Source organism: Hydra viridissima, unplaced genomic scaffold (genome assembly GCF_058129835.1).
Source record: "Hydra viridissima isolate aposymbiotic clone 2 unplaced genomic scaffold, HvirCarnegie_v1 scaffold_4, whole genome shotgun sequence".
Lineage (NCBI taxonomy): Eukaryota > Metazoa > Cnidaria > Hydrozoa > Anthoathecata > Hydridae > Hydra > Hydra viridissima.
Window position 1 is genome coordinate 13,247,909 of NW_028324303.1, and position 24,518 is coordinate 13,272,426.

Genomic DNA, 24,518 nt, shown 5'->3' on the forward strand with positions numbered 1-24,518 from the left:
CAGATTGAAAATGCAAATTTTTCAAAAACAAAAAAAATTCTTAGTTGGCTGTCTTCTTTTTTTTTTTTTTTTTTTTTTATCTGCACTAAGCCTTTTGAGCATGCTGTTGACCAACTTTTGGCATCTTGATACTAGAATAGCATACCATGCTGTTTTTACAGCCACTCATAGATCTTTGTTGTTCTGAGGCTTGTGTTTGCTACCTCATCTTTTACAATTTTCCGAAAGATTTCTATTGCATTTAAATCTGGGGATTGTGAAGGCTCATCCAATATATCTTACAAATATCAGCTGTCATAATGAGGATAAACATCCCCATACCATAATGCTTCCACCACCATATCTTAATGCTTTTTTAGTGTAACATTAGTCAAATGTATTTGGTGATCGGCGTACCATCTGATCCAAGTTTACTAAATTTTTTATTTCACGAAATTTTCAGGGAAAACCCTTTTCCGGCTTTAACTTAAATTTTGATTTTTCAATAAAAGCTTCTGTCATGGTATATTCTTCTTTGATGGTATACTCTTCTGTGATGGTATATTTAATTTTAAATTGCTTTGAACAGTGTTATGAATAATCGATTTATCTCCTAAATAAAACACACTTTTCTATTTACAGTCGTGGACAAAATAATAGTAGTGACGTGCAAAATAATTATTTGTGATAATTTTATTTAAACTTAAATATAAATTAGTAAACTTAGGTAGGGGAAGCGGGGGCATAGCCCCCGTAACGTTTAGATTAATGGAGTATGAAAATAAAAATGGCATGCGTTTTTTTTAACAGTGTATTTCGATAAACACATCATAAGCTTTAAATTGCTGAAATTAAGAAAAAAATAGAACGGCTTTTGAAAATGTTATAACACAAAAATTAGACTTAGTGAAAAAAACGGTTGTGCCCCTATAGTGAGGCACAACCGCACCCTAATATATATATATATATATATATATATATATATATATATATATATATATATATATATATATATATATATATATGAAATGCATAATTATATACCTACATAATTATGCATTTCATAATATATATATATATATATATATTATGAAATGCATAATTATATACCTATATAATTATGCATTTCATAATATATATATATATATTATGAAATGCATAATTATATACCTATATAATTATGCATTTCATAATATATAAATATGAAATGCATAATTATATACCTATATAATTATGCATTTCATAATATATATATATATATATATATATATATATATATATATATATATATATATATATATATATATTATGAAATGCATAATTATATACCTACAATATATGATAATCACGTATAAATCGATATCTTGTTATATTTAATATAAAAAGATATCGATTTATTCTCTTAGTTTTAAATTTTAATCAAAAGCTCATTTATAAAAATTAAATAAAAAAATACGAAATCTTATTTCCGACATTTCAAAACAATACTATTTCTATTTAAGTTTTTACATGAAGCATTCAAGTGTGACGATTGTGATTATTGTCATTCATAGTTATTTAACGATGACAAATATTAGAAGTACGCGGTTGTGCCTCCTGTGGGTCTATGCGGTTTTGCCCCAGAGGACAGTTTTTAGAAAGAATGCAGTTTCATTGGTTCCTCATTAAATTATGCCGATATCAAAAACGGTTTTTACTTGATGAAATAATGCTGATTACAAACTTGTTTCACATTAAAATCAAATATTGCTTAATCCTCAAAAAAAAGGTCTGGAAAAATATGATGTAAATATAATATTTTTATCAAAATAGACATTATTATGTACAACTTTCCAGAAACGCAACAGGCGTTCTTTTTGACATAATCGAAATGAAGGAAACTGATTTACCGACGCATGGTATGCTTTTTGCCATATTAGGTAATATTTTTCAAAGGGAAATGTTGAAAAACGGTTATGCCCCCACTTCCCCTATAACAATAAATGGGAGTAAAAAACATTGGTAAAACTGTTCAAATTATTGATGGACATATTTAGTTTTCTTGGTTAAAATAACATCTGTCGTTTCCTATTAATGTATTTATATTAACTGTTTGTTTACTTGTTTTTAGTAATGTTAATTAAAGGTAAGATTGATTTAAATGTTAATTTAATAGAATATATAAAATAATCAAGTAAGTTTATTTTATAAATAGAAATTATGGGTCATGCAAAGCATTGTAGTATTGAAAAAAGACATTTTATTATAAAATTATAAAATTTTTATAAAATTGAAACAAGAAGGAAAAACATGGATATATTTTTGAGATATTAGGTTGTTCTCCAATGTTGATCAGGAATGGAAAAATGTAAGTGAAACAAGAGGTCGAAAAAAAACAACGAGTGAGCATTGTTACCGATCCTTTTGTAATTTCCCGCGAAGTTAAAGAACATTTAAATTTAAGCGTTTCTTCGAGAACAATATGTAGGCGGTTAGTAAAAAGCAAATTAATCGCCAGAGGCCCAAGAAAAGTTCCCCTGTTGAAAAAAAGGCACGAGATAATAAGATTGCGTTTTGCAAATATGCCTGCTTAAAAATGGTTTAACATTTTGAGATCTAATCTGATGAGAGCAAATTGTTTTATTTGGGTCAAGAGGACGTAGGATATATGTTAGGAGGCCACCTAACTCTTCAAATAAACCGCAATACTCTAAAAATTTTTAAACATGGCGGAGCAAAAATAAATGTTTGACTATGGATCAAAACATTTTTCTCGGAACATTACAAAACATCATATTGCCCTATGAGAGGAAGTTATGGCATTCGAATAGATTTAAATGCAGGACAACGATCCAAAGCATACCAGTCACAGAGTGAAAAGTTGTCCAACCTATTGTTTATACTCATACAATTACTGTAAGTAAAAAGTGAAAACTTAAAACCTTCTTCTAATTAATCATCTCACATCAATTTAGTTCATCATTCAGTATTACAATATCATTTACAGCAACTGTTTAAAGAAAATAGAATTCGTTAATTTCGATCCAAATACTTCTAATTTGTCCACAACTAATCACATCACAGCTTGTAGAGAGAAAAAGTCTGAAGATTTTATTATGTAGATTTTTTGGAGAGTGATTTTCATCAAAAAAATATGAATCCTCGAAATTTTAGTTCATCGTTTCTTAGTAGATGTAGAGAAAAGCAGACTTTACCTTAACTTAAAGATATTTTAGCCAGATTTTTCAATTCTAACTGATTATTCAGCTTTTTTTGATTTTTCGCATTAAAACATATTCCTAAGGAATTTTTCACTACCCAAATTAAAATTGATGCAATGAGAGCATGATAATTGATAAAACCTGGATCATTCAATATCGATCATGTTATAGATCTAACATAAGTAAAGAAGAAAGTCGCAATTAAAAACCAATTTACAATACTTTTGACTTTTTTCTGAATCAGATTGGAAAACCCAACCTTTGAATGTTTTTTTTGAAGAAGATTAATAAATCCAATCTGCATTTGTGCACATTTTGGAGCATATAGCATTTTTGCTTTTTTGATTTGAGAAATTTCAACAATCTCTCATTTTTATGTCTTAAGTCTGTTTTGTCATTTTATTTAAAAGGACCTCACTTTTTGGATGATGCATTTTAAAGGTTGAAATTAGCCTAATTACTTTTTTAAGAGATGAAAATAATAGTCTTGGTCTGATCATTAATTCACTTCTCAAAAAAGTCTTGTTAAAGACAATTGGTGATCGACCGGAACAGAGATTTTGCCGGAACCGGTACCAAACCGGTAATAGATTCTAAATATTCCTAGAGACCGCCGATTCGTTACTGTTTATCGGTTTGCGGATTGTGCACCGAATTATCTATGCTAAACGGTTCAAACTACTTACGGATTGATTTGATCCGAAAATAATTTATCGGAAAATAATTCGTTAAAATTTTTTCGGATTATTTTTTCGGATTGCAATCCGATTCGATACTTTCGGATCGGATTGCAATTCGAAAAATTTTTTTCGAATTGGAATCCGAACCGATATTATTTTTACGGATTTATACGGATTCAGAATAAAAAAAGCTTTCGAATTAAGATTCATTTTTATTTATTTATAATATTCAAATACACAATGAAACGAAATGATTTCCTTGTTAAGAAATAAAAAAAAGTCAAAATCACACTGAAAGTTAATCATTTTCCAAATTCATTTCCTGGCCACACAATGTCTTGAATTTTACTGAGTTGCTTAGTGTTTTCTTTCATATATACCAACATCTCAACCTTTGAGATTGAAAGATTGGTTCTTCTAAAGCTGTATATATTCCCTGCTGTTGAGAAAACTCTTTCAGATGTTGATGATGCAGCAGGTATACAGAGGTTTTTTCTGGCCAGCCTTGACATTATTGGGTAAATATGCTGGTTTTGTTTCCAGAATTCCAGTACATTTGTATTTGCTGGAACTGGTTTTGAATTCAAATACCCCTCAATTTCAGTAGAAATGGCTTTCTTGGTGCTTGTTTCACCTCCAGGATTAATGTAACCTGCACCAAACACTTTCTTCCTCAGTTGTTCAGTGAAATCAAAGTCGTCATCATCTTCGTCATCCAACATTGAAGGGGAAGGAGTGCTTTGGCTAGCCAAAATTTCTTTTTTTGACAGTTCTTCCATAGCTTTTTTTACTGCAGTTTTGACTACTTCAAATTTTTCCCCTTCATCCACAAAGCACATGCCCTTGCTGTTAGGATCTAAAAAATGAGCTATAGAGAATTCAATATTCATCAACTCCCCTTCGAATCTTTTGTTTAGATCTTCATTGAAGTAGTGAGCAAGCTCTGATGACACCTCGGTTTTTGGCTTGATCATCTCCCTTGCTAATCTTCCTCTGATGTTGTATAGGCAATTAATAACGGAACAGATGCTAACATTCTTTTCACTGCTGCATTTCTCAGAGAATTCTGAAAAGCCTCTCAGAAGCCGGATGACAGATTGAATAGATTCCACTTCATCATCTGTTGGTAAAAGATCTGTCAACTTACAACCTCCAGAAACAGTAGGGTTCGGATTCTTTAAAGAATGCATCGCCGGAAGAAGATCCACCACAGACTCCATTTGATGGAGGTCAGAGTTCCATCTTGTGGGGCATCTCTGTACTAACTTCGTTCTGGAGTTTTTTAAGGCTTTGGCAGCATTAACTAAAGTCATAGCTTTTTGAGAGGACTGGTTGAAGTGACCTACTAATTTTGTTATTTTGTGGTTGAGAATTGACCATTTTGGATATCTTTTATCATCGACAGCACCACTGACAACTAGATTTAGACGGTGGTCGACACACCAAATTGCACTTTGAACCCCAATTGATTTCCTAACACCTGCTTGGACATTAGCTGCACCGTCGACTGTTATCCAGGTTTTGACTCCAAAATCAAGTTCCAGTTTGTTGATAGATTCATTGAGCTTCTTGGCAATATTGTCGGCAGTATGTTGTTCGGGGAAGTAGGGGAGAACGGGGTGAGATGGGACAAAAAAATTTGCTTGCGTGCTGTGCTTTAAATTTTCCACAATAACCATACAAATCGGTTTAAAACTATAGTCCAATGAATTGTCATGTTAAATTATTGCAAAACCCATTATTTAACCATCAAATTAAGTTCAAGAGCTTGGTTTTTTAAAGTGACACTGTTTGTCCCATGTCACCCCATGTTGGGGTGAAATGGGACAATGGTTGGGGTGAAATGGGACAAAAATAGAAACAAATAATTTTAAGCATTATTTAATTGTTTATTCTACTCCTTATAAAACATAACAATACACAAAATTTATTTATGTTTAACAAGAATAAAATACCATTCTAAATGCATTTGTAACTTTGTTCAACAGGTTGCTTGATGTTTAAATTGAGTCAAAATTACGTTGATGTCTGAGGGGGTAACTTTTTTTCTTTTTCTTATCTTTATCTTCTTTTTTTCTTTTACATTCTGATAAACTTTCAACTAGTTCATTTCTTGTTGGTGTGTCAGTCAATACCAGAGACCTAGAACATTTTTTTTTTGCACTTTTTCTCTTTGCCACCCTTTCACCCGCTTTTGGAAATGGCCTTATATCTTCTGCTGTCCAATGGTAGGCAGAAGTGCTGATTTGCTGTTTCTTTTTATTAATAACTTCAGATACAATACACAGTGATGTGGGGATTGTTTGTTTGTCGGATTTGTCATTTGCTGGAATTGGTCGATCAGATACATAAGAACATAAAAAGTCGACATCACTGAAAACATATGGATCGTACGGGAAAATGCCAGCTGCTTTAAAACCATTTTGAATGTTTTGGGAAGTAAAGGCTCTCGTATAAGCTATTCCTAAATTTTCAGAAATGTCATATATCGTCATAGGAGTATTTGGATGCGCCTTTAACCATGAATCACATGCTGAATTGTAAAATTTCTTTAATGGCCCAAATACTGATCTGTCAAGTGGTTGGAGTTTGTGGCTGCAATGGGGTGGCAATGTCAAGAGCACAACATTGCTTTCCTTAGCTTTATCCATCAGTTCAATCGATATATGAGTTTTGTGGTTGTCCATTATTAAAAGTAATGGATGATCCTTGCTGGGATGCCCATACTCCACAAAATGATCAAACCATTTCAAAAAAATTTCTGTATTTATCCATCCACTAGGATTAGCATCACCTTTTGTACCTGTTGGTGCACCTTTAAGCATATGGCTACGAAAGTGGACACGAGGAAATATCAAAAACGGTGGAATAAAATTTCCAAGGGCATTAATGCAACCCACCATTGTAACTAGGGTTCCCCTTTCAGCAGAAGTTACCTGTCCTACTTGCTTTACTCCTTTACCAGCAATCACTTTCACTGGCTTATGAACAGTTGTCAGACCTGTTTCATCAATGTTGTAAATGCAATCAGCAGAAAAGTTATAGCGCTTCTGCACACTGTCAAGGTTTTTGAAGAAAGTATCTACATTTGTGCGATTGAAACTAGTTGTTCGACTGAGGCTGGTAGCTTCTGGCGTACGAATAGATAATTTTGTACGGTTTAAGAATAAATAAAACCATTCAGTTCCAGCTGTTTCACTCTTTTTCCAGTTTTCTGGTATTTTAATGTCATTTTTAATTGCATATTGATATGCAAGTTGCTTTGTTTCTCTAACATCAAGTCCATAATGCATATTAGATGCTTGACGAAGATATATTGAAAGTTCATCTTCTTGTGTCTTATTAAAAATATATTTATGTTGTTCATCAAAGTATAAGTTACTGTAAGAAGTTTCTTTGTTAGCCTTTATTTTCCGCTGTAAACTTGATTTTGAAATTGTATACTCTTGTGCAGCTGCTCATAGTGATAAACAGCCAGATTCGACAGCCATCACAGCAGCTTTTATTGTATGAGCATCAGGCTTTAACCGACTTGTCACTCGTTTGTACTTTCTTGGCATCTGAAAAATTATTACTCATATTACTCACTCCATTATTAAAAAAAATTATGCTCTTTTTAATTGCATTAACCAAAATCCAGATTAGGCTATAAATTTTAAATTCATTTTAATGAAAATAAAATAGTATCACAACCCTATAAAACTTATAATGTGATTAAATTTAATAAGGCTAATAGTGAAGAACTTTATTTAAACTGAATTTAAAATACAAAAATGATTGGCATTAAAACAATACTTACTGTGAAAGATGTCTTCAGGACAAAGTAACAAAGAAATCCAATATAATAATAATTATTTTCTATGATAAAAAACACTTTACTATAAAGTAAACATTGAAATCTTATCATAAACATAAATATAATTTTCTGTTCACTTGCTTTTTTACAAAAATATTGATTATAAAAGTTAAAGTACAGTAAATTAAAAAAATGATAAAATTGAACAGTGTCCCATTTCACCCCATATCTCCTGTCCCAAGTCACCCCATTACTCGTAAGTGTGAGAAAACCTTTATTTTATATAGTTCTCGTAGCCATATGCTAATCATATTTCTTCAGTAGTTAAATAAAACAATAGTGAATAATTAAAAACCATAAACATAAAAATATATGCAAACAATACATAAATATTTAATATTAATGATGTCTTCAAAATCCAGGAAAATTGTTAGATTTTTACATATTCGCAAATAATCCGAAAAAAAAATATTCCTGAAACTTAAAAAACACAACAATATGAAGAAGCTATTGCAAACTTATAACATATATAAAAAACTTTTGCTTTATTAAATTTTTCACTGAGATATTGCCAAGTCCCATCTCACCCCATGTCCCATCTCACCCCGTTCTCCCCTAGGACATTTCTACCAAGAAGCGCTTTAATTGGAACTTTGAATCTATATAGTGGAGTGTAAGGCTCATGAAAGACAAATTGGTGTGATCAGTGGTCCACACGTCGGATGTAAAGGCCACTCCATCAAGATTTGACTTGACTGAATTGAAAATGTTTTTTACTTGTTCCTTGATGAATTTAAAAAGGAGAGGAATGTATTTTGTAGATATATTCTTTGCTGTAATGGCTCTGAATTGACCGTTGGTTGCAGTTCTCATCACCCGGGTGAATGCGTCAGTTTCTACAATAGAAAATGGTTGAGTGTCCTCAATCACCCATTTAGTAATGTCAACAACTGTTCTTATTTGATTGATGTCAGTAACTTCCCATTCAGGTTTGGTAGCCTGTTTTCTGCCTTGCCGTGTCTGTGTGTAAGAAGTGCCACAAGTTCCACTTGGTCCAGGCTGTGGCGATACTGGTGTATCTTTTTGTGTTTGTGGACATCTCCTCTTTTTTCCTCTTTCTTGTGTTTGTTCAAAATCTGGGTCTTCAGAGGCAAGCTCATCAAAAATGTCTGGTATTGTTGATTTTTGCTTGTCTTTCCTTTCTAATTGTTTATATAAATTCAAGTGGACTCTTTTCAAATGGTTCCTTAAAGGACTTGTGGTGCTTTTATTGATTAAGTATATTTTGTCACAGGCCTTGCATTTTGCCTTGTTTTCCTCCACATTGTTGAAGAATTCCCAAATATTAGACAGCTTAGGCATCTGAAAAGAAAAAAAAAGTGAAATAAAAAAAAAAAAAAGAAACGAATCGGATTGAGTTTGCCATATCGGATCGGACGAATATTTCGGATTATTTATTGAATTTAAAATCCACAAAAACGGATCAGATTGTTAATAAGGATTACTTTTCGGATTAAAAATTCGAAAACACGGATCAAATCACATTTTCGATTTACTGACTTTTTATTGAAATATTTGCCTCAATATTTCCTTAATATTTGCCTTAATAAAACGTGATAGTTTTTGATGCATACAAACAGTTTCCGAAAAAGAACTAATTATTTATTAAGTTATTTGAAAATTTTCCTTAATATTCGTCTTAACAATAAATGATATTTTAGAGGCATGCATAAAGTTTTCAATAAAAGAACTAATTATTTGCCTTAATTATTGAAATGAGCGTAACAATTTCTCAAACTAGTTTTTATCTCTATTTCTATTTTTATTTCTGTTGATATTTAAGTAGAAGAAATATTACAATATAAATTTTATCGGACCAATCCACTAATTGAAGCAATCCGCAAAGCGAAATAATTCGCAAAGGAATTCGATCCACAAAAAAAAAAAAAAAAAAAAAACCGCAAAAATTCAGTTTGAAATATTCTTAACTTTTAAATCAAATTAATATAATATTGGCTTACCGTAATAAATGTAGCTGAAGAATAGTAGACTTGATCTGTTGAACGAATTGTTGTATGTGAAGATTTCCAAATAGAACTGATTGAAAATAAAAAAGAAATCCACTATTTATAGGACGCGCACATAATAAAAACGTAATTTTTTTGGACCACACCATTTAATGGTGACGCGAACGGAACGCGATTCGTATAATTCGCTAAACGAATTAAAGTTAAACTGATTTGTAAAAATTTTTCGGATTAATAATCCGAACAGCAAAGAGAATCCGCAAAAAAAAAAATCCGCTAGTGGTTCGTAAAAATTTTTCGGATTGATAATCCGAACAGCGAAGTGAATCCGCAAAAAAAAAATTCGCTAGTGGTTCGTAAATTAGCTTTCGGATTATTAATCCGAAAAATTTTTACGAACTAACTATTTTAATCCGCAAAATAAGTCGGATTGGCTTTTTGCGGATTTTACGAACCGAATCGGCGGTGCCTAAATATTCCTAACCGAAACCGGAACCGAAAATTAATCCAAAACGGAACAGGAACAGAAACCGGAACCGAAAATAAGTAATATATTTTTAAAAAGTTAGTTCTAATTTAAACAAAAATAATGTAGTAAAAATAATTAAAATTATACATTTTTTAAAAGTTTTTCCGAAACCCAAGGCGTAGAGGAACAATTAGACAATCTAAAAAAATCATTTAACACTTAAATGATATTTTGGATTGTCAAAATGCACATTAATCATTTTCCCCTGTTCGAGATTGCGCAATAATTTTTACAATGTGTGAAAAAGATGGAATTTTTTTTCATTGTCGTCAGACTTTGAGCTGCAGGAGCCAATTCATCTTTAGGAGGTTCAAAATTGTCCGTTTGGATCATGACAATGTTTAAGAAAATGACCTGGTAAGAATCAGAATGGTGTAAGTTCAGCTCAAATTATAGCGATAAAAACATTAAAAGATGAGTATTAATTTAAACAAGAAAATTAGTTAGTGTTCAAACAAAGCCAAATTTTATTTACATTAATTCTCAAGCTTAACTGCTAATTAAAATTTGTTAATCATTTTTATCAAAATGATAATAAGGGTATTATGCTAAATAAAGCTTTATAAGATATATTCTTGGTGGCATTTTAAAACGGAAATCCGGCCGGAACAGAAATCTTATATATACCCGTAACCGGAATTTCGGTTCCGGCCGTAATTTTGGCCGGAAACCGGATCCGAACCGAATTCCGATCGATCACTAAAGACAATTGCATAAAAACCAAAAAGTAAACCAGCTTTGTTCACCTTTGGGTCTATATATATAAAAAAAAAAGTAATCAGAAAAATTTTTTTATAATTTGAGACTTCAAACTGTTCAAAAATTGAATTTGACTCATGGAAATTAAGTCGGATTTTCTATAATAAAGTTCTTTTATCAAAGGTTTTTTTTACTAAAACGGCAAAGATTTATTATCATCTGAAACGGTGAAGATATATTATCATCTAAAATTCAGATTTCATTAAAAAGTCAGTCAAAAAGAATTCGAGTGAGCAACACAGCTACAATAATACGTATTACATCTAAAGAGACTTGTTAAAAAAATATATTTCAAAAGTGTGCAAATAAGACAAAAATATTTCAACTTAACAAAAAATAAAAAAACAGATAAATAACATTAGAAAAGCTATTTTAATTTAAATATCATAAACCAAAATTATAGAAAAATTAAGATTTAAAAAAAACAACAAAAAAACAAGATCAAGTATTTATGTTTAAATAAAATAATTTAAGCATCAAAATTAAAATCCTGGAGGTGTATTCAATTTAAACTTCTGTTCTTGAAGAGAAGGATTACATTTCTCAACAAAGATAAAATCGTTTTTTGTATGTAAACAAAGTGTAGATCCAGAAAGATGAATACTTTCTTTTTCATATATCCAAGACTAAAAACAACAACCAAATATAAAACTTTTATTACTAAAAAAGGAAAAAAAAAAAAAAAAAAAAAAAAAAATCTAAGAGTCTAAACTAGCCATTAATGGCTATAACAAATCTAAACCTGCCATCACAAACTATTTTTTAAATGAGCAAATGCTTTTTAGTTACATAAAAAAATTATAGCAGAATGATTATATACAAAAAATTATAGTAAGATAATTATATAAAAATATCTTACATTGAAAAGCTACACAACATATAGTAGAAACATATAACACTTCATCACTAATATAGTTGTCAAGACAATAAAAACACAAATAATGGACATAATCCCACTACAACTACAGCTATCAGCTGGTTAACTCCAGAATGTATAAAAATCAAGGACCATTTGCAAAAATATCAACTTACATCTTTGTGTATTCTGTTAATAACTTTTTTTATCAATTAAATTATAACTTTTTTTTTTTTCAAGAGTGTTTACTATAAATTGAGCTAAAATACCAAATTAAGAAAATGCTATGAAACAAAAACTTAAAGTTTAAATGATTTCAGAAAATAACTTACCTGATTTTCTATTTTATCACAAGGTTTTAGAATTGCAGGCCCACCTTCTTTTTTTAAATCAGTTGGCCCTTCAACACAAAGATTTTTGTTTTTCAGCCAACCTGAATCTTTCATCAAAAACCAAAACTATACAAAAAAATATTTTAAATTTAGATTAATATGAAAAATTTAAGTCAAGCCACCAATATATCTAATCACTAACTGTTGGCAAATGTACTGTAATTATACATTTTAATCAATATCACATCTATGATGCCCCAATTTGATGCAAAAAAAGTATTGACCATGTAATGACAAATATTTTTTTGAATATTCTAGATCTCTCTCCTTCATTTTTTTTTCCTTCACTCTGATATATTAATATTTACTGGTAGCTCAATAAAGTTATGATTCAGATAACCTTTGGAATAAGTATTACCACACTAGGCATTTACTATTACATCTTTATTACATCATTAATTACTAATTACAGTAATACAGTTGTTTTAGAAAGTTAGCACAATTTAGCAGTAATAAACTTTCTTCATCTTATCATTTATTGAGAAGAAAACTGCTAGTGATTATAGAATTGATTTTTTAACTTATTTTGATGTAAAATTTAAAGTATATTAACTGATGATGATAAGGAATTTTACTGTTGTTGTAAACCTTAATTATCTAATCTTTTCTATAAATTTACAAATAGTTATACAGTACATAGCACAAATTGTCACACACTAAGACTATAGAATCATATATTGTTATTGTTGGTTGCAATGCCAAGTGGCAGTTGTGGTCTGCTCAAGAAAGACTGTGGCATATGGTTGGTTAGAAGAACTACAGTATCAATAAATGGAAAAAAACTTCCTTTAAATAACTGGTATTGTGGCATTTCAGTAACTATAATAGAAAAAGTAGTTCTATTCTGGGATAAGACATGCATTACAATTCCTCACTACATCCACATTATTGCAAAAGTTTAGTAGTTACATTCAACATGGATTAGAATTAAGAATGCATTTTGCAAAACTGACTCAGAGAAGAAGAAAAAAGGAGAATTTATGACATGCTTTTAGGATCTGCTTTGACATTATGTATTTTACCTGAAGACAAAAGATTACTCAACAGAAGAACACTAAACCATCCTTAAATATTCCTGATCAGCAGGTCAGATACATAGGACTAGTTTTAAAAATAACTTTCCTATTTTTTGTGCTAACATTTTCACTAATTAACACTTTCATTAATTCTCTTAAACCAATCAGTAACATTTTTAGTACAGTTCCATTGGTTAAGGACAATTAAGTTCTTGATTTCAGAGTTTATGCTGGGAATAATGCTGAGGATACTTTTACTGATTCTCCCAATTTCATTTTTTACATGATTTAATAACTTAGGTTGTTGGGTTGTTTAGAATGTGTGACCTTTGTGATCTTTTAGAGTTAAAAACAGTTAAAAATTTATTGTATTCATTTTCAGCTTGAACATGTTCTTTGTCAGCTTGGGTTTATTCTGACTTGCATACTACATTATCTTCATTTAACTTCATCAGAAAACTTTTGATTTTCAGATAACTTGAACATGTTAGTTGTTAGTAGTTAACTTGACATTCACTATTTCTCATTCACTACGCAATTCCTACAGGGAAAAAACTTATCATTCTGGTATTTTTAATGCAACAACAACCTCAAACATTCATCAAAACTTAACAAACTTAGTAAACCTGTTTACTAAACAAAAAGTGTTAAAATCTATTTTTTTTATGGAAAAAACATGTAACTTTTTTTGTAAAAACATGTTATGTGTAATAACTTGAAGCATCATATCACATGTTTGTACATACATACATACATACATACATACATACATACATACATACATACATACATGCTTTTGTAAATAAATATAAATACGCATACAGATATAAACATAATCTAAATTTAAAAAACCACTGTATGTATATATATATATATATATATATATATATATATATATATATATATATATATATATATATATATATATATATATATATATATATATATATATATATTAGGGCTGTCCAAAAAAAATTTTTTTTTCAGATTTGATTGCATAGTTGTTTATTTTGTGCCATTTGACATAGTAATTAACTGTGCAAAAAATCTTTCCAATCAGATAATGTTTAGGGGGTGCTCAATGACCATAAAGTTTTACGAAAAATGTGAAAAACATGGAAAAAGTAACAAAGTTCCACAAATTTCTAAAACCCGGTTAATTAGATTTTTCAGATTTGATCAGTTTTAATTATCTCTAAATATTAAATTCTGAATACAAATTACAATCCATATCCACTTTAGACTGGTTTATTAGCAGAGAAATAATGAAATAAAATACTGCAATACGACTAAAGTTCTGCGGTTTTTGTTATATCAGAATTTTTCCAAAATAAAACACAAGGATTTTTGACTCTTTGTCATTGATTAAAATACGAATTATAAACAAAAAAACATATGAGCAATTAGCATTTAATTATCGTAATGTTATAGTTCGTGCAATGTTAATGCTAGCAAGGACTATAACTCTTCAGAGTACACTTTCTGGCATCTGGCACTCGCTTTCTGTGATCCTCAACCACCTGAATTAACCTCTGCATTTCAGATTCATTCCTTGCAATCGATTCATTAAACATCGACATTAAAGCCACAGATCATTCGGCAGCATCATTTACTACTTTCAATGAATATACTAAATTTTTTCCTTCTTGGTATTCTGGGGAATCATTCCAGGTAGCTGGATCGTTGTTGAACAGAAAATCAATATCAACCTTCATTGACCGCAACGCACTTGCTGAAACTGATGTCACCAGCATGTCCAGAGATTTCTTCTCTAGACTTTCAATGTTCTTTAATTTGATCAACCTTTCAGACCAGTTCTCACCGTGAAATTTCATGTTGGAAATCATTTTTCGCTTCTCTTCCGTTTGAAGTTTGTTTGAAAACAAAGCTAGTGGGACCAATTCTGGTGAAAGGTACCACAAATGGTTTTGAAAGTTCTTGACTGCTGCTTCGGAAATCGTTTTATTCACAACTGCAAACTGCTTAAGTTGCTGAAACAGAAACAAGTCATTAACTGGAGCATCGCTGGCATTTGTGCATGATATCCAAGATTTTACATAAACCAGACTAGCAAATAAGCAAAATTCACAGAGATTTTTTTCCTCTTTTGTGGTCAACTTGAACTCTTCACGAAATAAATAAATCTTAAAACAATAAATAACCTTGGCCATCCAGCGAGCCATGTGATAAGCACCAGGGATCTTGAAATGATAATTTTTCTCTTCTTGATCAGGCAGTTTTCCAAGTATTAACAGACAGAGATCCATGATTTCTTTGTAGTCATCCCTTGGCATTTTAACATGCAGGTTTTCTTTGAGGAATGCAATCACTTCATTTTGTAGTTCTTGCACCAGGGGTATTTTCATTCGAATGTCATCCAGAGGTTTAAAATTTCCTTGATTAACTTTGGGCCAATATTGCTGAAATCTCTGGAAAAGAGGTATGTTGGGACCAGATGATGGTCCAAATAGTGATCCAAACACTCCTGCTACTATGATCTCATGAACATGGTGTCTGCAAGCGAAATATAACAAATTTCTACCTATATGTTTCTCTAGAACTACACATGCACCATTTTTGGAGCCAGTGTTAGAGGCTGTAGTATCAAAACTCATTCCAATAACATCACCAATTATGTCCCAGAAATTAAGCAGATGAATAACTGCTTTTGCTTGGGCTTCTCCAGTTCCAGCTGATAGTTTTGCTATTCCAAGTATTTTGTCAACATTGTGACCTGTCACACCTACAGATAGCCGGTCAACATTTGCTTTAGGGGCTGCAGAATTTGTACGATCTATCATCAGTTTGCCATCCCAGTGGACAATTAATGGTGGTTTGTCCAAATCGCAGAATTCAGTTCGAACAGTGGCTTCAATATTTGATCGATGATAGGTTCGTTTTCTACGGACTGTAGAACGTGACAATGATCCATCATCGAGGTTCTGTCCACCAGCCCTTGCAATTGCTGCTGCTAGTATAGTAAATTTTGTGTCAGATAGATTAATTCTGTCTAATGTTGATGAAACATCAGGCGAGTCAAGAATTGTATCTAAGATACATTGTCGTTTTGGAGTACTTGCTAAACTTGATTCAGCTGACCCTGAAGAACTTGCTTTACTGACTTGTTGTCTGTAATAAACAGGGATTTCTATCTCAAAATCTCTATCAACCATTTTGTCATTATCAACAGCATCGTTATCGTTGCCATCACTATAACTTTCGTCATGTAAAGGTTCAATAACAGGAACTATTGCACTCGCACCAGATTGTCTTTGCTCTTCTTTTAGCTTTCGTTCTCTCTCTGCTTGTTTCCTTGCTTCATTTCTTTCTTCTAATTTTGAAAGTTCTTTGTCCTCTCCAAACATCACCATTTTTCTCTGACATCTCTGATCCAATAAAAATTCTTTATCTTCTTCAATTCTGATCATGGTTTCAGCATCCTTGTGGGCAATGTCAAAAAGTAGGCCAATGGTGTCTGTAAATGATTTCTCTCTCGATTTCTGAGAATCTGACAATCTGGATTTATTTTTTTTTATTAATTTAAATTCCTGGACTAAAGTTTTCAACTTTAAGACTACATTCGGATGAAATGCTGTCGGAATACGGGCTTTATTCCAAATAATAATCAGTTCATCAACAGTTGTTTTAAGACTTTCAGGCACTGACTTTTTGGTTGAATTAAGATGATAAAAAAATGTTTTTAAAACATCAGATGTTAAGGGAAGAACTTTATCTGGAAGATTTGGCTCTGGTTGTCCAATTAAAAAGATTTTGGTTTGAAGTCGTGTAGAGATAGCAACACGAGATGATGCTGCCATTTCAATGATAACTGAAATATTATGAGAAAATCAAAACTCAATACCATATTATACAAACTTATCATTCAGTTGTTGGTTTATGCAGCTGCAGCAATATATTATAATAATTATTACTAAAGAAATTAAATATTTTCAAATTAGAAATTATTATTATCTGCACTTAATAACAAACAATACACTACCAGACTACCATGCTAGTTTTCTGTAATAGGTTACTAAGGTTAGGTACTATCAAAATATTAATACATTTGTTGTCAAACTGAAATTCCAAATAAAAATAATATTTATACTTGTAAACCTTTTTATTCTGTTTGAACAAATTCTAAATTGAGTTAAATAATAGTATTAAAATTATGAATACAAATTTTAACAAAATGATATAAACACAGTTGTTTTAAACACTAGCAGACATTTTTTAGTCTGGTGCCCTGATGACAGTTAATCTGCTGCACTTTAATTAATCTATATAGCACGCAATCAGACAATATTTCAGTGGAAAAAATCTAACTAACCAGGTTCTAGAAATTTTTGGAACTTTGGAACTTTTTACACGTTTTTGACGTTTTTCGTAAAACTTTATGGTCATTGAGCACCCCCTAAACATTATCTGATTGGAAAGATTTTTTCCACAGTCAATTACTATGTCAAATGGCGCAAAATAAACAACTATGCATTCAAATCCGAGAAAAAATTTTTTTTCCTGTGTTCACATGAACAGTCCTAATATATATATATATATATATATATATATATATATATATATATATATATATATATATATATATATATATATATATATATATATATATATATATATATATATATATATATATATATATATATATATATAAAGTGAGTGCATCTAAATTTTTGAAAAACACTATATATATATATATATATATAGTGTTTTTCAAAAATTTAGATGCACTCATTTTTTTTTACATATATGTAAGAAAATACTTAAAATAAAAATAAAATAAAAGTGCTTCCGCAAGGCCAGGTAGACCCTTATTAACCAGGACGATAGTGTCTACCTGGCCTTGTTTTCTCGCTGGCACCACCAATGTGAAGAAAGTTTTGCTTTGTTGTCTGAACGCATTTCTCAGAAACTCCAACTAACCCGGCGATTTCTCTATTACTTTTGGTTCCTTCTTTGATGTGAGCAATAATTTGCCATCTTTCACCTTGAGTGACTCGTCTTTTGCCCATTTTTCGTGTCTTTTTACTGCAAAACTAACTTAACTTTTGTTTATTTATTAAATAATGGTTAACTAATTCCAGGTAAGTCATATTTATGTAAGGTTTTTTGACAAAATCAATTAATTTAGGCCTATTAATGAGAAATGTGGGAAAAAAACTACTAATTAACTATCAATTAACATGATATTAGACTTTTTTGATTGTGTGTCTTAATTTATGAATAAAATAAAATCAAGCTTATCAATTAACTTTTTTGTGTTAATTGGTATATTATTAACCTCTGACAGCTCTAAAAAGGACGATAGTATCCTTTTTAGAGCTGTCAGAGCTAATCCAAGAAATAGTTACAAAAAATTTACTACAGAATTCAATACAATGCGAAATACATCTATTTCTCAAAGTACAGTCCGTCCAATACTTATCAAATACAAGATTGGAGTCTACTCTGCTTTGAAGAAACGGCTCCTGCGTCCATATGATAAACAAAGGAGACTAAAATGTTGTCATGAAAGAAGGTATTGGACAATAGAACAATGGAAAAACATTATGTGGAGTGATGAGAGTAACTTTGAGCTTATCAATCACAAATCTAACATAACAGTCAAAAGAGTGGCTTACAAAAAGTATTACGCCAGGTACATTAGACCAACTGTACAAAGTGGAAGAGGCTCAATAAGAATATGGTCATACTTCAATTACAAAGGTGTTGGTATGTGCCAAACATACACCGGAAGAATCAACTCCAGAATATACGTAGAAGTACTGGAAAACAGCCTAATTCCATCAATTGACATGCTTATGCTCATTGATAAACCATGGAAACTTCAACAAGATGGCACTACTGCACATACTGCATACTATACAGAGGAGTGGTTCAATAATAATAATATCAAGACAATACCATGGCCTCCATACTCACCTGATTTGAACCCGATTGAAAACATTTGGGCTTGGATTGACCGTGAATTGGCAAAGGTTTGAATTTCCACACTTGGCCAGCTGAAGGACGTCCTTAAGGAAACCTGGTACAGGGTCCCAGAAGCAATGTGCCAAAATCTTGTTGAGTCTATGCCTAGAAGAGTTCTTAGTTGTATTAAAGCAAAAGGCGGATACACAAAATATTGATTGGTTCATAAATTACGCCTCCTAGTGTATCGTACATCTAAATTTATGAATAATTTTTTTTGTCTTATTTTTTTAATACCACCTAGTTGTACCTAATTATCACTTAGTATTTGTATTTTTTTGTAAATTTTTTAAAAATTTTTTGTATTCTGTATGTATTTATCTAATAAATAGAAAAAAAACTAAACCGAATTCTTTTTTCGTTATTGTTTTATTGTTAAAAAACTAAAAAATTCTATTCTCCATGAAAACCACTGTGTATATGTATATATATATATATATATATATATATATATATATATATATATATATATATATATATATATATATATATATATATATATATATATATATATATATATGACAACAAGGTTACCTGATTTACACCAGCACCATGACACTCAAAAAGTCCAATTTGCATACCAGTACCTCTGTCTAAAGTATCTAAACATTTGTCTCCTTGTTGAAAGTCTCTGTAAATTATTCATAAATATATAAACATAAAAAGAAATTAAGTTTTAAAACTATTAAATACATCTATTAAATGGTTTAAAATCTCAAAGAATATTATTACTTTTACAAAAATTGTAAACATTTCTATGTTTATAATTTTTTTTTAATTAAATAAATTAAAAAAGGTATTTAAATGGGATTAGATTTTGTAGTGGGGTATTGAAAATTAATTTTCCTCTTTTTTCTTATTTAAATCTTAAAAAAAAATTCTAATTATGCTAATTTTATAAAACATGCATTCTAATTGACTTTGGCATGTTTTATTTACTAAATAAATTTTTTTTAGAAAGTATGTTTTACAAAATATACTTAATGCTTACCCAGCAAACAAGTAGAGAGGGGTTTCCACTGGATAACTTTTTGATAGAGAATTGTGTTCTTCTGCTATTACTTCTTCATCTTTTTCAGTTTGAACCTCCAAGAAATCCCTAATAAATAAGCAACAAGTATAAGAGAAAACATGATACAAAAAAAACAAAAAAATTATTGAAAAAAAAATTACTTTCATGTTTGTTTTTTATTTAGTTAAAATAAATGGTTTGAGGATTGCATTGAAATTTGCATTAAGATTTACAAAGAAGTAAATATTACTTGTCTTGCAAACGTGCTCTATAAATTTGTCCAAATTTGGGAATGGTCAATATACTGATCCATACAATCACAAGACAAGATATAAATAAAAAGCGACTCTTGAGAAGGACTTGAAGCATGTTATTAACTAAAAAATTTAACTAATTTAAATTTAGATATACAGTATTTAGAAATGTAATTGTGAATGCACAATTTTATAACATACTTTTTGCTTTTATGTTGCCAAAAAAGATTACGAAAACTGAATAAAATCTTTGTTCACTTGAATAAGAACTACATACCTTTTAAGATGTATATAAAACATACCAGATGTGCAAGCAAAAAAAAAAAAACTTTCAATATAGGGAGTAATTAGGTACAACCTTTTTTATTTAGAATGTAGGAAAAATGGAAAATACAATTCACCAATATGCACTAGCTATATTATTCAAAATACAGTAAAAACAAAATAAAAATATGTTAATGAAGGATAAGAAAACAATTATAAAAGAATAAGAAATTAAGTTTTTGTAAGCAAAATTGTTACACATTACATCAAACTTCTTTAAATTATTTTTGAAAAACTGAAACATTTTTTTAATTTCTAGCATTAACTATTTTATTTATTTAATTTTTATTTACAATTATATTGCTAACACTAGGTAGGTGAATCTTGTATACAATCAAAAGAAGAAAAAAAAAAAAAACACTAAAAAACATAGTCTTTTATGGAGTGTGTGTCATAAAAATATTTATCAAAAAATTAAATTGTATAATTAGTGTTTTGCAAAGCTCTAAAAAGATATAAATCTTGTTATTCAAAATATTAACTAACATTAATATTTAATATTATACAAAAATAATACCATTATCCAATATTTTATAAATTAATATTGTCATAATGAAGTTTATACATCTTGCGATTCATCAATTTCTGTTTGAGTAGTAAAATTTTAACTTCTTAAATGATTTAATCAGCCATAAAAATTTATCCAATCTTGTTAGAGAAAAAATCTTTATGAAGAGCAGTAGAAATCAATTTTTTGAGCAAGATGATTTAAGGATTTTTACACTTGTGTAAAAAGAACATGCATGTGATTGCATTTATATACAAACAAATTATCTAAAACTATTCTTACAATTCTTTAAACTTTTTATAGTAATTGCCGAGGTAGAAGCTATTGTGACTTAAAACTGAATTGAACAAAGAATTATCACCGTAAATTGACTTGCAACTCTTTATAATTAGTATTCTTATCTAAAACACGTGTAAATGATAGTGAAGTGCATTCTCCAATTACTATTTCAGCTGTTGTATCAACAATAAGCTCCAATAAATGTCCTCCACTTGTTTTTCCAGCCATGTCTGAGAGTGAAATATGCAAATGTCCACCACCACTGATAGTTCCATCCAGCGATACAATCTCCATAGGATTAAGGACTTCTAACATCTGTAGGTAAAAATTATAAACTCAAAATATTTATCCAAAAAACTATGATACTTAAAACCAACAAAACTGGAAGTTTTAAAACAATTCCCAGTCTTTTGTAAATAGTATCACTTTATCATTTTTTATAATAATTATTTATTGCTTGGTAAGTATTTTCATTAAGCTTTAACATAGGGGCTTGTATCAAACAACATCCAAACTTGGATGAACTCTGTTGTTCAATCAAGAAGTCTTGGGGCAACATCTCTACTGACTACATCCATCACACCTGCAAGAAGATTAGACTACATCTGGAGGCTGGGATTAAGGCTCAAGCGGAAGAATTTCTAAATCTTTAAGATTATATATAAAATTTTAATTTTTACTAAATAAATTTTGTCCACATTAAATTATCATTCTTAACTTTTGCTAAAGTAAAGATGCAGAGTAAAGTTATTTTTTGTTGTTATTAGATAGTGACAAGCTTTTGATAGAGCTTTTTTTTATATATGTTAAATTATTTTGCAAAAATACATTTGATACAGAAATTAGCTTCATTAAATCAAATAAAAGAGCAGTTTAATTATGCTACTCTTGTTCCATACCCTTAAATCTTCATATTCCTAAATAAATCAATTTAGTAATTTTACAATTAAAGTCCTGCCAAATCATTTCTAATTAACTATAATTTGGATAAAATCTTATGCAAAATGAATACAAATTCAAATAATTGCAAGAAATCTATTTGAAAGCTACAATACAACCAGGGTGCAAATCAAATGAGAATGGAGACAGTTTTACAGGACTTTGGAGAAGTAAACTTCTTAGAAAATGTATTTAATATGTGGATACATATATCAATTATATTCATATAAAATATTAGTGCTGGGACCTATTTACAAAGAGGCCTAATTAAAATTGATGAAAATAACATGCCAAAGCCTATCATAAAATTAGAAGTTATATCAAGCAGAATTGGTAACAGCATCAAACTTTTATGAAGCTTGTTATTACAAATTGGAAAAAATATTCAAAGTTTTTATTAAGTAAATATCTTACACATTCCAGAGCTCTATTTAACTTTTTTAAAACTAAATTTTGAACTTATTTCTGTCACATTTTAAAGGACTTGCTCTCATGGTGTTTTTTTATGGATTTTTTAAGTATTTTATTTTCTCTCTGCTGCATTGTTACAATACTCACTATTATCATTATTTTATATTGATTAACAGCAGTGGCGTATCTAGGGTATGGCAGGCAGGGCACGTGCCATGGGCGCCAACCTGAAAGGGGTGCAAAAGAGGCTTGGTTGCAATACAATAAGCGAGAATTATATAAAATAAATTAAGAAATAATATATTATATAAAATAAATATATTATATAAAATAAAGTTTGTGTCATCATTTATTAAAAAAATTGTAATTAAGTACTTTATGTGGGGGAGGAGGGGCGCGTGATCGGTGTTTGCCCCAGGCGCTATTTACCCTAGGTACGCCACTGATTAACAGTATATCCTAGTATGGATAAACATGGGTAGAAAAAGAAAAAGAATCGCGGTTTTCATCAATGTTTTCATCTAACAGCACTATTTCATCTAACATACAAATCAAATGACTTTGTTTAGAATACTATTAACTTAATTTAAACTATTACTTTAGTTAAAACAGTAATGGCAATTGTTTATTTTAAACTTGAAAAATATAATCTTAATTAACATTTACATACAATATATAGACTCTGCTAGGCCATAATTGAATTAGTGTAAACTCCATTTTTTGGTACTCACAAAAATTTGCCCACATTTACTTAATTTTATTATGGAAAATCTGTTTTTGATACAGTTAATGATAATTTCTGACATAAAAATAGAAATAGTAGCAGTATGAAGTTGTATCTTCATGTAAAGAGAGATGCTATATGCAAACTAAAATATCTCTCAAGTTATAAAGTTTAAAATTTGGATTCAATACTTTTACTCTGATTCAGTGTTAAAACTATTTTAAAAATTCACCATTTTTGAATTCTACCAATTTGATTGCTCTACTTACAGATAATACGTTATGTTACTTACATAGTGGGATTCTATATTTTGAGCTGTATTGGCTAATCTCAATTTGGCAGATTTTGCACTTCCCACACCAGTTATGACAAATGCAGCTTTTAGGTTCTTTTCTTCAGCAAATGCCAGAAGTGTCTTCCTTAATTCTTCTCCATGTTTCAATCTAAGAACATAGCAAACCATTGGGCTTGGTTGAACAGATGAAAAGCGATTAAAGGAATTAGTTTCAGTGACTCGTTCAGTGGGCAAGGCAGCACTTACAGATGGAGTTGTAAAATTATCATCAAAACCATGATCATTATAAAATTGGCTTTTAGGTTTGGAATTTTTAGAAGAATTATTTTTTTCTTCCATTCTTAAAATACATGTGTTGCTAAATATAAAAAACAAAGTTTTGTAACATGAAAAAAATTTATCTTGACATTTCACATTAAAATTTTATATTTTTTTATATTGTGTCTATGTATAGAATAAAAGGAAACCAATCTATGATTCTATATATAAAATATGAGGAACAAATATTGCTCTCCATTCATATTATATGTTGACTTTATTAGGTTAAAGAAGC

General features: G+C 29.9%; 4 protein-coding genes across 5 annotated transcripts; all 4 read right to left on the reverse strand.

Moving 5' to 3' along the window:
• Nucleotides 1–5,739: 5,739 nt before the first annotated feature.
• On the reverse strand, nt 5,740–7,911 carry LOC145193563 (uncharacterized). The gene is made up of 2 exons (XM_080071031.2): nt 7,659–7,911; nt 5,740–7,419 (listed from the first exon to the last, which is right to left on the reverse strand). Exon 2 carries the CDS (start codon nt 7,150–7,152, stop codon nt 5,860–5,862), a length of 1,293 nt encoding a protein of 430 aa, XP_079927157.2. The 5' UTR covers nt 7,153–7,419; nt 7,659–7,911; the 3' UTR covers nt 5,740–5,859.
• Nucleotides 7,912–11,118: 3,207 nt separating this feature from the next.
• Nucleotides 11,119–20,973, reverse strand: LOC145183674 (polypeptide N-acetylgalactosaminyltransferase 2-like). 2 transcript variants are annotated; one of them, XM_090084211.1, is made up of 6 exons: nt 20,763–20,973; nt 20,482–20,608; nt 20,211–20,318; nt 19,754–19,850; nt 12,159–12,284; nt 11,119–11,596 (listed from the first exon to the last, which is right to left on the reverse strand). In XM_090084211.1, exons 2-6 carry the CDS (start codon nt 20,598–20,600, stop codon nt 11,453–11,455), a joined length of 594 nt encoding a protein of 197 aa, XP_089940337.1. In that variant the 5' UTR covers nt 20,601–20,608; nt 20,763–20,973; the 3' UTR covers nt 11,119–11,452. The 2 variants fall into 2 exon arrangements, with proteins under 2 accessions (XP_089940337.1, XP_089940336.1); XM_090084210.1 differs by lacking the exon at nt 20,763–20,973 and having other exon boundaries at nt 20,482–20,714.
• Nucleotides 14,210–17,687, reverse strand: LOC145182771 (uncharacterized). Its single transcript, XM_080058006.2, has 2 exons — nt 15,397–17,687; nt 14,210–15,225 (listed from the first exon to the last, which is right to left on the reverse strand). The coding sequence occupies exons 1-2, from the start codon at nt 17,050–17,052 to the stop codon at nt 14,827–14,829; spliced, it is 2,055 nt and encodes a 684-aa protein (XP_079914132.2). The 5' UTR covers nt 17,053–17,687; the 3' UTR covers nt 14,210–14,826.
• Nucleotides 20,974–21,232: 259 nt separating the features above from the next.
• LOC145182933 (uncharacterized) lies at nt 21,233–24,356 on the reverse strand. The gene is made up of 2 exons (XM_080058210.2): nt 23,963–24,356; nt 21,233–21,911 (listed from the first exon to the last, which is right to left on the reverse strand). The coding sequence occupies exons 1-2, from the start codon at nt 24,302–24,304 to the stop codon at nt 21,675–21,677; spliced, it is 579 nt and encodes a 192-aa protein (XP_079914336.2). The 5' UTR covers nt 24,305–24,356; the 3' UTR covers nt 21,233–21,674.
• Between the last annotated feature and the right edge of the window lie 162 nt (nt 24,357–24,518).